The following is a 13,425-nucleotide window of genomic DNA, read 5'->3' on the forward strand; positions in this document are numbered from 1 at the left end:
ATCATAAGCTCTGGCCAAGCTTAGAACAAACCCTTTCAGGGTGATCTGTTGCCTTCTGAAGTCTAAATTTGGCAAGTTAAATCTTGGTTTAGGAATACCCCCTGTAGCAACTTGCTTAGAGCTATAATGTCCTATCTCTCTTTATTTTGGGTAATTTTGGATGGCTTTAGGCTGATTAGTTGAATAAAACAGTTCCTACCTGAAGGAGCCACCAGCTGGGTGAAGGAACAGTGAATATTCCAAGTTGTGGGTGCGTGAGCAGGGGATGGGAGGGGGGAAAGATGATGATGGAGTGACTTATGACTTAGGATCTACGTGGCACTATCCCCTGAGATCTCCAGTAACCCTGCTCAGAGATCATGAGGATGGGATCAGGGATCAGATTAAACCTGAAGGAAGGCAGGAAAGCCCTCTTACGTCCACCAGATACTTTATGGGATAAATTAGGACAGTGGTTGGTGGTCAGAAAAACTACCAAAAACTCATGGAGTTTAGTAATTTCTTTCTTCCTTAGAGCAATTACATTATTTCAGTCATCCCTGGGTTTGGCTCCTGACAATTCTGGAATCCTTTCTCTGTTCCTCTGCTCCCCTTTCACACACCCACATGCACATGGTGTGTGTACCTGTTTCAGGGTATGGATAGGATCAGTTCCACTAATGGCTGATTTATTAAACTGAAAGCTCTGTGCAATGTTTTTGGACAGCAAATGCCTCTGCTAAAACAGAGCTAATTGATGTCTGAATGGAGGCCAAATTTTTTATGTTGGGGTTTGGGATTTTTGATTAAATAAATTGGCCTTGAAGTCAAACCTGTTAACTCGACCCTGCCACTTTATGACATTAAACAATTAAATTGGTTCAGGGCTTGCAAGTGCAGAGGCCATAGCCTGTTTGAGGGAGTGGCAAAGAGGATTTATTTTGATTTGGATTTAACCTTTTGCTAAATATAGAGGAAAAAAGAAGTGTCTTTTGAGCATGTAAAATACAGATCAAGGCTTTCATATGCACAATATCCCTTATTTGTTTGGTTGTGTTTCCACAAGGCAGCCCCTTGTTTGCTTGCACCCTCTGTGGTCTAAACCAGGGAAATTGTCCTTTTTCAGGGAAAGAGGAAAAGTTATTTGAGAAGGGCTGGTGTTGTTGTGGCCCTTGTTGTTCAAGCCTGATCCTGCTTCCTTTCAGACTAAACAAGACAAGCTCACACAAAAGCTGGAGAAGGGAACAGCGATGACAAAAAATGCAGCTTCCGTTTGTGGGGCTGGAGAGACACAGGGAGCAAACACAGCCCTTGGATCTGGGAATACACACCAATCTGAGATTAAAACACTGACTGCAGCTGCTTTTCTATCAGCTGTTCCACTGGGATGCTGCTGGAGGTTATGAATGTCAGCTGAGTTGGTTTTCTGTTAGAGAGAGAGGAGCAGGGGAAGGCATGGGCAGACAGTGTAGGGTAAGAGGAGGAGCAGCAGGAGGATTTTAGGTGTCATTTTCCAAGCCTTGGCCAAGATAAAGCTGAAAACAACCACCAGTCTCATCCATCTTGCTTGGGTAAGGACATTTAGAGGCTGTGCAGTGAGGCACCAGGAAGCTGGGTCACATTTTCTCCTCTAGGTTGATGTGTGTGTTTGCCCTCTGTGGGCAGTTCAGGATCCCAAGGAAAAGAAACAGGTTAAATAGTCAGATTTTGGGTTGTTTGGGCTTTTTGTCCACTACAAGATTCATTTTGAGGTCACTGATTTTGGAATTAGAAAATCAAGTGATTAAGACCCCAGCAGACTCCTAATTAGTTGAGCTGTCTGGACTAATTTTGTTTAAATTTTCAACTTTTACTGAGCTTTTTTAAAAGGATTTTCTGAGAGAAGCTGTGGACAACCCAATATAAGGGTTCCTGCACTGTGGAATTGGCAAAACTTTTGCTTGAAACTCTGAATATCACATTACACCCTTCTGCTTCCCCCTCCCTTCTCCATGTCTGATGTCCAGTTAGTCACACAACAACCAGATGGGAGTAATGGTCCTGCTGGGAATCTTTGCTTCACTCTTGAAATTGTTTTAAGTTGGAATAATCCAGTGTGTTGCAGAGATGGAACAGAAGCAATATCAGGAATCAAAGGAAAGTCCCCATGGAGTAAAGATGGATTTTTTTTTTTTTTTTCATTGTATGGAGGACCTACAACTCCCTAATTCTGTCAGAGACAGGGAATCCTCCTGAGAATCCAAAGATCCTACACATACACACATTTCCTCATGAGTACCTTCATTTAGTGTCTTCGTCACAGAATCACAGAATGGTTTGGGTTGGAAGGACCTTAATGATCATTAGTTCCAACCCCCTACCATGGGCAGGGATACCTTCCACTAGACCAGGTTGCTCCAAGCCCTATCCAGCCTGGAGTTCCTGATTTTTATTCACCTCTTGATTGTTGTTCATCTCCAAAAGCAATTCCTTGCTTGGGTTAGTTTGTGTTACCAAAATGTCCTTATCACCAGATGTGAAGATTTGGAATTTTTTTTCCTCTCTTTACCCCTTCCAGGTAAGGACCTCTCATCCTGCAGTGAACATGATCTGTCCTGCATATTTGGGAGGAGACAGAAGAGTGGGAAGACACAGGTAAACAAGCAGCTTCACCTTTCTCTTGTTTCCTTGCTTATTTACCTCATAACAAAACAGTATTTAAATGTTTTGCTGCTAATGTGTTGTTTCTACTAGAAAGGCTGTGCTTGAACCGTGAGAAAATAAGAGTGAATGTAATCCATATTTTGTGAATTATTGTGATGTAACTTCTTTGGAGTTAGGAAACTCCAGTATTTTTATTTTACAGTTGTTAGGAAAGGCACATCACCAAGGAGAATTTTGCTTCATCTGAAAGGTCAAAGGTTGGACTCGATGATCTAAGAGGTCTTTTCCAACCTAAATGATTTGGTGAAAGATCCATAAATATCCAAAATAAAATTGGATATTCAGTAGCAACTGGGCAATCTCAACAAACTGCCCTTATTCTCACAAAAATTGGGAAAGGCTGAGCAGCTGCAAAGGATTCAAAGGTGGCTTGAACACTGATAAATATTTAATGAGAAGACCTTTCCCCTGACTTTTTGTAATGAGAGCAAGGTTTGGACTGGTTTTTATTTTATTTATGTGTTCATTAGCATTTTGCACTTGCAGAGAACAGGCCTGCTGTATCAGTGTATAAAATAACAGACACTGTAACATGAAAAATCCAGAAAAATCCTGTGGAAAAAACAACACCTGGAAAAGCAGAAATGAATATGTTGCAAGGATTGGTTCCAAGTTGTCTGAAATCTCTTGTTTAGAGGGAAAGAAGGGGCTTGAAATTAAGTGGAAGTTTCTGGAATACCCTGTATGTGTTTGACACCTTGCTTCTCGTGCAGCACTCTTGGAAATTGTTCTGGAACTTCACATCAGGCCTCTGGGAGCTTTGGGAGGAGAGGAATAAGGGGAGAATGTGCTGAGAGGTCTGGGATAGTAGTGAAAATAATACAAGATTTTTTACCTGTAGAATGACAGGGGAGCTGGTGAAGAAGGAATAGTGATCCACTGGGGATTGTTCCCTGGAAAAACCTCTGTAAAATAAAGAATACTTCAGTGGTGTATCTTCACTTGAACAGTTTGAAGGATTTGTGCCATTATCACATATAGTGTTATATTTCCAGTGAATCTGCTGTAGATTTTGAAGTAGTTGGTAAGTTTATTGGTGACAGAGAAAGATGTCAAGTCTGTTCCTGAGTTCTCTGTAAAATACACTGACAGCTGATTAAACCAGGAGGCTGGAAGAAAGTTAAACAAACTAAGAACTGCCCTGTCTTGTCTGCTACTGCAAAAAACAGTGGGAATGTTTGTTACAAGTCACATGGTTTTGAAAGGTGAGAGCTTGGGACCAGGCCATCAGCCACCACAGAACCCATCTTAGCTTATTACTGTCTTGAAATAAGAATTTGGGGACTTCAAATCCCTGAGAGCTGTTGGAGCTCTCAAATGCTGTGGGTGAACTTGCACCAAGGGGAGCCCTGTTGGTTAACACTTCTAAATATGCCATGGATCCACTACTTGGCAGGAAGCAGGACAATCTGGGATTTGAAGCAACTCCACAGGGCTGTGGTTAAGGGAGTCGATTCACACACACAAGAATCCTCCTCTGGTTAGCAGGAGGTCTCAGACCTGCTTGTCACTTGGTGCTCAAGTGTTTCCTGAGCAGGCTGTTGGGGCACAGGATGTTCTGATGTGCTCCCCACCTCACCCTGGGCTGGCCCAGCTCCAGATGGATCCATGTTTGGATTCTCTTCCATTTTCTTTTTCCCCTGGAGCCCTGTTGGTTAACACTTCTGATCCCCTAAATATGCCATGGATCCACTGCTTGGCTCCCTTGCTGTCAGCAAGATGAAGCAGGACAATCTGGGATTCAAAGCAACTCAGCAGTGCTGTGATTAAGGGAGTGGGTTTTGCCCACCCATGAGTCATCCCAAATAGCTGGTCTTGTTTTCTCAATATGTTCCATATCTGTTGGAACTCAGGTTTGGAAAGTGCTGCTTCTGGGGCTTTATCCTGGAGAACACTTGTTTTTTCATGGATAGACACTGCATATCACGTGACTTTGAGGCTGCTTATGAAGGGTGTATAACTCTGTGCATGTTTTTGCTAATCCCAGTGGTTGGCTGGTGCCTCCTGTGCAGATTTCCTTTTTCCCCTCACTGAAAGGGTTCAAGCTTCTGACAAAAAAAGTCACAGGCTGTTCCCTCTTAAGCACTCAGATTTCCACATGCAAATCCAAGCAGGAGATAATGTCGTTTGGAGCTGCATTGTCATCCTCTGGCTACTGTCTGTTGCTGAGCAGCCACAGGAGAGAGAGCCAGAGGCAGCACAATTGCTTCCCCCAGCCTCCCCTTCTCCTTTTCTTCATGGGTCAGAGATCTGTGGAGTTTGCACACAACAAAAAATGCACTGCTCAGGCCCTCCAGCTCTGAGCAATTTCATTTCACTGCACCCATGAACTCTCATGATCCCTTTCCATCATGTTCCAGAGCCTGGTCCTTAAGGTGGCACAAATGGAACTGTGAGGATTTGCAGTTCTCTGTTTGCTTTCTGGTTTGAAATCCCTGAGCTCTGGGCACTTCCCTGGCGTGGCAGAGCTCACTACAGGAGCAGGAATGTGCTGTCGTTCTCCTGGAAGTGAGTTGTTCCTGCCTGTTCCTGTGTGCAGATAATGTAGGAAGAGTCCTGGTGTCCAGCAGAGCCCTGGGTAGGGCCTACAGGAAAGATGGAGAGAGACAGTTTGCAAGGGCCTGGAGGGACAGGACAAGTGGGAATGGCTTCCCACTGACAGAGGGCAGGGTGAGGTGGGATTTTGGGAAGGAGTTTGTCCCTGGGAGGGTGGTGAGGCCCTGACCCAGATTGCCCAGAGAAGCTGTGGCTGCCCCATCCCTGGAAGTGTTCAAGGCCAGGTTGGACAGGGCTTGGAGCAACCTGGGATAATGGAAGGTGTCCCTGCTTAGGGCAGGGGGTGGAACTGGATGGCCTTTAAGGTCCCTTCCCACCCAAACCATTCCATGATTCTATAGCTTGAAGTCCTGTCTTTAAGGCTCTTTCCAAGGTATCAGATCCCTCCTCTTTGTTCAGAGGTGCACTTTGAGAAGCCTCCAGCACAGATAAGATTTGGACTGAATGACCACTCCTCAGCTCACAACAGTTGTCATTCCACTCTTGATCTTTTGACAAAGACATTCAGCATAGTTCTTTTTCCCATATTTCTAGTTGTTTCAATCTGGGATCAGAACAATCTTGGGTGTAACTTCATGGAAAGATGCAGGAACTGCTTTTCACAGTGACAGAATTGCTGAGATTGGAGGAGTCCTGAAGGTTTCTGGATCAGTCAGTCTGCTCAAAGCAGGGTCAGCTCTGGCAAGATATTCAGGAGTTTGTCCAGCTTGAGTTTTAATTGTCAGCCTTCCTTAAAGCCTCTAGTTTAAGCCTGTGACAAAATTCAGTGGATGGATGGAAGAGATCCCTTAAGGAGCAGAAGATCATAGAATCATTAAGGTTGGAAAAGGCCTTTAAGATCATGAAATCCAAACGTCAACCAGCACCACCACCACGTTCATCACTAAACCATGTCCATATCCACACTTGTGTGAAAACACTTCCATGGATGGTGACTCCACTACTTCCCTGAGCATCCTGTGACAGTGCTTGACAACCCTTTCCATGAAGAAATTGTTGCCAATATCCAGTCTAAACCTCCCCAGTGTCGTCCTAAGTCTGGCTGGTTGATTGGATCATACCAGACTTGAAGATTAGGAAAAAGGAGGAAAAAAGCAAAACCCAGGGAATTCCATCTGTGGTCAAAGGGAAATTAGTGGAAAGACTCAAGGCTCAGTGACACGATCTCTGGACAAGCAAGATAATCTGACTCTTCTGAAGTGCTTGTCAAAAATAGTCACCTCTGAACTGGTGCTGTGATAAAGTGTCCCAGCACATCAGATGTGTCACAAAGCCACTGTTCCAATTAGCCCTGCCCAGGCTTTTCCAGTGTGGTCATTAGCAGTCATTTTATGATCTTGACCTGTGGAGTAGCCTTTGGCAGGAGATGTTTTGTATGAGCTTAATCTGAGCTGCCTTAACTGTAGAGCTGATCTCAGACTCAGTTTTTCACTCAGTGGCCAAGGAGTGATCTGAGTGATGGATCCTTTCTCTTGTTTCACACCAGAACTGCTGCAGTAAGAGGGGAATGTTGAAACTTGGATTATCTACCTTATCAAAGGAAGAGGGAGTTGGCTGGAGGATTGTAAAGATTGCAAAAGAGTGGAATTGCAAAGGATATGGAAGGAAACGCTGTTTGCCCCTGAGGGTCAAAAGGAGTTTCTCTAGAAGTAATAAAACCAAGATACAAGTTGAAGCTGTTGTTTTGATGGTTCTGGGATATGTGTTACTAATCAGAGGCACTTGCAACCCTTAATTCTGAATGTCAAACACGGCAGTCTTTTTTTTTTAATTATTTTTGATAAATCATGTGCCCAACTCAAACCTCCTTAATAAACTATACAGGGACCTTTGTTTAAAAAAAAAAAAATACAAGTCAAAAAAACGAGAGGGGAAGAAAACAATGGTTGGGCTTCAGAGTGGACCTAAATTGAAAACATCTGCAGTTTTTCCCAGGGAGAGCAGCAAGTGATCAAAAATATTGAATTGTAATTATGATGCTCTCTGGAGACCTGCAGAGAGGACCTGTTTTGCAGGGTAGAATCTTGCCACACTGTTTTTTGCCCCCCACTTTCCCTCTGATTTTCTCACTCGCTCAGGAACACTGGGAGCTGGGGAGACAGAAAAACAAATTCCATTAGTTCCTATCTGGTTGAACTTCCTGGAACCCCCACTATTTTTTTTTTTTTGCTTCTCAGAATTTCCTTCCTCCATCCAGCTGTGTTTCCTGATGAAGCCTTATCACTGGAGAAAATGCTCCTGAGTGAGACTGAGGATTTGGGAATGAGTTACAGACGGTCCCAACTTGGTTGCTGAACAACATGATTCTGGCACTGATTTTGCTCTGGGGGCTGGGGGAGTAGCTCTGATTTGCTCCAACTCTGTTTAAGGTGCATAAAAACCTGAATGTTTTGCATCCACCTCACATCCATGTCTCAGGCCATTCCATGAGTAATCTGCTTCCTCCAAATTTGTGTAACTTGGATGTAAAACCTGCGTAAGTTCCCTTAAACCACCAAATCCAAGTAGCCTGAAAGTCTCGAGTTTCCAGTGATCTCTTCCTTGTTAGTCATTAAAAAATGGAGTGATACACCCCTTTGCTTTTTCACTTTTTTTAATCAGGAAATTGTCTTCTGACACATTTTGCAGAACTTCCTCAACTGACTTATATTTCCCACCACTTATCAGAAAACCATGTTGGCAAACCTTAACGAACGACTGAAAATGCATTAAAATCTGTCTCTGCCATGGGCTCCCTGAAGTTATGGGTGAACTAAACATTCCTGACACCTCAACTTTCTCTCTGCAATATGCCAGTTTTTATATTGATATTTAGATTGATCACAGTTGTGATTTTTAGGCAAGTTACAACCTTAATCTTAGGGGTTTTTGTACCTGTGACCAAAGTTTCTGTTGCAGGAGTCACACATAAATTATTTTGCTGTCCTTTTTTTCAGGGAAGAAAAAAAAAACTGCAGAAGAATAAAAATGAGTTACAAATTAACATAGATTTTTCACTGTTCTGCTTTGGAAACCACAGCCAGCATAAGGTATTTGGGACTGAGAGGCAGAACAGAAAAAAAAGGACATCAAAAACCTGGAGAGAGTCCAAAAGGATTTAGTAAAATGGGTGACAGGGTTAGAGGGCATGTCCTAGAAGGAGAGAGTGGAGGAACTGGATACGTTGATCTCAGAAAAGAGGCAGAAAAAGGTGACCTCTCTGCCTATAAATATCTGGGGGTCGCAGGGAGGGAGGAGCAGAGGAAGGGAAGGGACAGTAATCAGAGCAGGCAAAAGCCAGGAATGGTTCTAGGGGGTGAGAACTTCAATTAGAAAGAGGAAGACACAAACTCACTCCTCGCAGGCTTCCTCGCAGTGATGTCAGCAGGGCACTGGAGGAGTCTCCTGAGGGAAATCCCAGCTCCTCAGTAAGTGATGCCAAGAAAAAAATCATGAATTTAACACTTTTAGCCCCGTTGGAGAAGGCAGAGATGAATTGGGTTAATAAAAGATCTCCCACCAAGTCATTCTGTGAGGGCTCCACTACTCCAGGTTGCTTCCCTGTGGTTGTGTTGTGCTTGGATTCTCTGTGGCTGAAGGAGGTGGATCCCTGTCCATGTGCACATGGATCTGTTGGCTTTCCCCATCCAGCTGCCTGTTTCCATGGAATATTTTAGAATATTAATATCTCAAGCTTCTGCTGGGTTGGATTAAAAAGTTGCTGGAGAGAAAGGGGTGTGTGATGTAAACAAATGTCAAGGCAGACATGGAAAATTTGCTTCCTTAAGAAATCCAAGTAAAAATGTGACTGCTGTCAGTGTGTTCCAGAGGAAGACAGTAGGGAAACACTGAGGTAGCCCTTTAACATAGCCCTTCTTTTTAAATTATACACTTAACGTCAGAAAGAGAATAATTGCCTTTTTAGAGGAATTATCTTATGCTGGGTTTTATAATTATCCCCAGGCTCAAAGTTTGTCAGATTTGGGGTTAAAATTTAGAGCTGCTCATTCCTATATGTGACTTGACCATTTTAGCACGTTTCATTGGAAGAGGGAATATAGTGTTTTCCAAGAATCAAGGCAAAGGAGAACATAGTTGTCAAAAAGGTGGGATTTGGTAGAAGATCTAGACATCTTCTCCAAGCTCCTCTCATAGTGATGAGACACAGGTGCCCAAAAAGGTGCATCAGCTGTCTCCAGAAATGGGAAAGGGGAAGTTCAGGTTGGACATCAGGAACAATTTCTTCATGGAAAGGGTGGTCAGGCACTGGAAGGGGCTGCCCAGGGAGGTGGTGGAGTCCCCATCCCTGGAGCTGTCCAGGGAACGACTGGACGTGGCACTCAGTGCTCCGGGCTGGGTGACAAGGTGGGGATCGGACACAGGTTGGACTTGATGATCTTGGAGGTCTTTTCCACCCTTAATGATTCTGTGATTCCACATGAAACCAAACCCTTCCTAGAGATTAGTGCCTCTTCACTGATCACAGAGGACATCCAACAGTCAGGTGAATCCTATCCAAGAAGTTCTGTTCTGAACATATTCTGTTACAGTGCAAAAGCTCACCATGGTCTTGTAAGCACTTGATTATCCTCAGCTCTCTTGGCCTATTCTGTTCCTGTGAAAGCTGCATTTTTAAAATTATTCTTACTTTTGCTTAGTGGGAAGAGGCTGGTGACCTAAGGCAGAGTCTGCAAGACAATCTAATGGTGCTTTTATGCATTTTGTATTCCCAACTTGCTCCTGAGTAGAGAGATTTCTCTCAGCCTCTGATTCACTGCTACTTTGACCTGAGTGTCATACTCAGTATGGATTTTTAGACTTGTGGAAGTTATAACACTCAGGTTACAGTGGCTTAGTTCCCCTTGGGGAACTATTATTGGAGAGAGACTTTTCACAAGGGCATGGAGTGTTAGGACAAGGGGGAATGATCTTGAGAGTAGGGACTGTGGGTTTAGATTTGATACTGGGAAGAAATTCTTCCCTGTGAGGGTGGGGAGGCCCTGGCACAGGTTGCCCAGAGAAGCTGTGGCTGCCCCATCCCTGGAAGTTTTCAAGGCCAGATTGGACAGGGCTTGGAGCAACCTGGGGTAGTGGAAGGTGTCCCTGCTTATGGCAGGGGGGTGGAACTGGATGAGCTTTAAGGTCCCTTCCAACCCAAACAATTCCGTAATTCTATATTAATTAGCAAAGACTTTTTACAACATCTCTTAATACTGCAGGCACTTTTTCCTCTCCAGTTTTGCTCTGCAGCCATGGGCTGTGAACAACTAGAAGGATGATTCCCAGAAGAAAAAGGAGGGGAAAAAAAACCCTTCAAAACCAGATTCTGCCAGCAATTAACAGGACAAGGCCTTTGCCTGCGGAGCAACCAGGACAGGCTGGTGACACAAACTCACAAGGAGGACAACATGACAAGGCAGCTGAAGGGCAAAATCATGGAATCACAGAACAGTTTGGGCTGGAAGGGACCTTAAAGCTCATCTGGTTCCAGCCCCCTGCATCTTCAGTGTACACAAGTGGTACAGGTAGAGCAAACCTGGCAGCACAGACCAGTGTCAAGTGGATCTAAAGCCATATATAGCAAGTCAGAAAATTAATTAGGCTCGAGGCGTTAATTTGGACCATATTTCTAATATGTCTCCATGCAGATGAGGTTGTTTCAGGAACACTGGGAAAATTCCTTTACCCAGCATGGTGTCCTTTTGATAAAAGGAGGAAGAGCCAGATATTGATGTTTTGTTGCCTGTTCTATAAGCACCTTGTTAATCAACTGGAGGATAAATTATTGCTGCTCAGGTATCAGCAGAGAGGGAGAGGAGGAGACATCTCCCAGTTTGGAAGAAATGCTGCTTTTTTCTTCTCTCTTCATCGGAGAAGAGTCTTGTTCCTTGGGGGGGTTGTTAGGAACAGAAACAAAACTGGGGGGAGCTCTTTTGATTTATCTTCTCTCCTTCCCTTTTGGTCACTTCCAGAGGCTTAAAGAGCCGAGTTGGCTTTAATGTGTTACCATTAGAGACCAGGAATTAGCTGGAATAAACCATCATTCCTCACAGTGAAAAATACCCCTTGATTGGCTAATTAATCAGTCAAAGGGGAATGACATGGCCCTCGGCTTGAGGGACTCTGCTGCACAGGTAAACAGGTCATTGATAAATGGTTTACCCACAAATTCATATATCAAGAAAACTTAGTCATTTTTTAACTCCACTTGGTGTGAAAGCTGTGCTGTGTTTCTGGAGGTGGATTTTTGCTGCCTTTGCTTTTTTTTGCATTGTGGGAGCTTTTAAAGTTTTCAAGAGGAAGAGGCCAATCAGAACTTTGTTACAATTCCAATTCTGTTTTCAGAAGTGGAAAAAAAAACCCTCGAGGATTTTTGTTCCTCACAAAGAGAGGGAAACGATGGCTTTGTGTTGAGATGGAGTGAGTCTGTAATCAGCTTTTTGTCATTTAAATATCCTGAGGCTGCTCAGTGGGTCATATCCAGTTGTCAGGCACTGCATGGACAAAGCTGACATCCATAAATGAAATAATTGGGGAAAATGTATGGAGGAAGATGCAGGTTTGTGTGGTAAAAGGCTTTAACTCACCTGATTTAGTAGCTTTTGGCATCCAGATGCTGGACCTTGTCAGCTGGATATTTTATAACACCTTATCCAGCACAGATGGTTCCACTGTGGGATCTTCACCAAGAAGTAAAGAAAAAAAGAGGGGGAAAAATAAAATTAAATAAAATTAAATAAAATTAAAAAGGGAGGAAATCCCACTCTAAATTAAATCACATAAAAATTTGATCTAGAAACGCTCCTAAACATGGGGTAAATGAGGCTAAAGCAGAATAATCATGGAAGGAACCATGAAACAATGATGTTTGGCATAGCAGCTTAACTGAGTGCTCAGCTCAAATCCCAGTTGTGCTTTTTCTTTGCTCTTTTTCTTGCTTTTCCCCTGCTTTTTTCTTGCTTTTTCCTTACCTTTTTTCTTGACTTTTTTCTCTTTTTTTCCTGCTTTTTTCCTTGCTTTTTTGTTGCTTTTTCCTTGTTTTTTTTCCCCTGCTTTTCCCTTGCCTTTCCCATGCCTTTTCCATGCCTTTTCTCTGCCTTTTTCCTGCCTTCTTGTTTTTTCTTGCTCTTTTTCTTGCCTTTTTCTTGTTTCTTTTTTCCTTGCTTTTTCTTGCCTTTTTCCTGCTCATTTCTTGCTTTTTCTTAATTTTTTCTTGCTTTTCTTTTTCCTTTTTTTCTTGCCTTTTTTTTGTTGTTTTTTCTTGCTTTTTTCTAACTTTTTTCCTTTTTTCATTTTCTCGCTTTTTTCTTTTTTTTTGGTCTTTTTTAACTGTGTGTACTGGGAGAAAATAACACACCAGTACCTAAGAATGTGGGTTTGGCTACTGGGGAATAAACGTCACCTTATTTTTGTCATGTGGAATCCCTTCCTCCCAAGCAGCCTTTGCCATGGGTCTGTGCTTTAGAGACCAGCCTTGGTTTGTTTTTCCTTTTAAAAATATTTGTCTGATTAAAGACCTTGCTTTTTTTTTTTTTTTTTTTAAAAAAAAAAAAAAAAAAAAAAAAAGAAAAAATTCCAGTGCAGCAGCAGTTCAAAACAAGGAAAAGTGCTTTTTTTTTTTTGATCCTATCATAACAGGATTTTTATATGGAAGTGTGAACTAAGCAGGTGGTTTCCTGTTGATTTGAAAGCCAGGTGGGCAAGTTCTTGATGAGGAGTTGATGTCTCAGGCTTGTACCTGCCCTGATTTCCCTGCTGCAGGAATGTGCTTCTGCTGCCGGACCTCAGAGCCAAGGTGATGGTCCTGTGCCCAGAGGAGCTCATTCCTCTGTCTGGATAAGGTGCTATTTGGGATTGACATCTTGTAGGGATAATACTGCTGTGGGAATAGGAGGGAAACAGCACCATGTGTTGTCTCTCAGAAATCAGGGAACAGAATATATGTTATTACCCTCTGAGGTGGCTGCTGGATCCACTCCCTGCAGAAGCACTGGGTGTTCACAGCACGGTCGGATTTTTGCTGACTTGGTGTTATTAAATGGTGTCTAACCTTTCTCCAAGGGTGATTTCGGATTTCTGGCTCATCCCACTGGTTATGAAACTGCTGGTTGGTTCAGGTGGGTGAAGCAAACCAGAAGCTGGAGCAGAAGAAATGATTCAGCCTGAGAAAGTGCTTAAAATCAAAGAAACGAGCTTTTCCACTCCCAT

The 13,425-nt window shown here is 43.1% G+C and overlaps 1 protein-coding gene across 1 annotated transcript in view; it reads left to right on the forward strand.

Moving 5' to 3' along the window:
• PINX1 (PIN2 (TERF1) interacting telomerase inhibitor 1) overlaps positions 1-13,425 on the forward strand; it is a 62,050-nt gene that overhangs the window by 11,513 nt on the left and 37,112 nt on the right. Inside the window, exon 6 of the mRNA XM_027665096.1 lies at positions 2,537-2,613. Within this exon, the coding sequence (XP_027520897.1) occupies positions 2,537-2,613 (77 nt within the window). The remainder of the gene's footprint in view (positions 1-2,536; positions 2,614-13,425) is intronic.

Source organism: Corapipo altera, unplaced genomic scaffold (assembly GCF_003945725.1).
Source record: "Corapipo altera isolate COAL_440 unplaced genomic scaffold, ASM394572v1 164, whole genome shotgun sequence".
Classification (NCBI taxonomy): Eukaryota; Metazoa; Chordata; class Aves; order Passeriformes; family Pipridae; genus Corapipo; species Corapipo altera.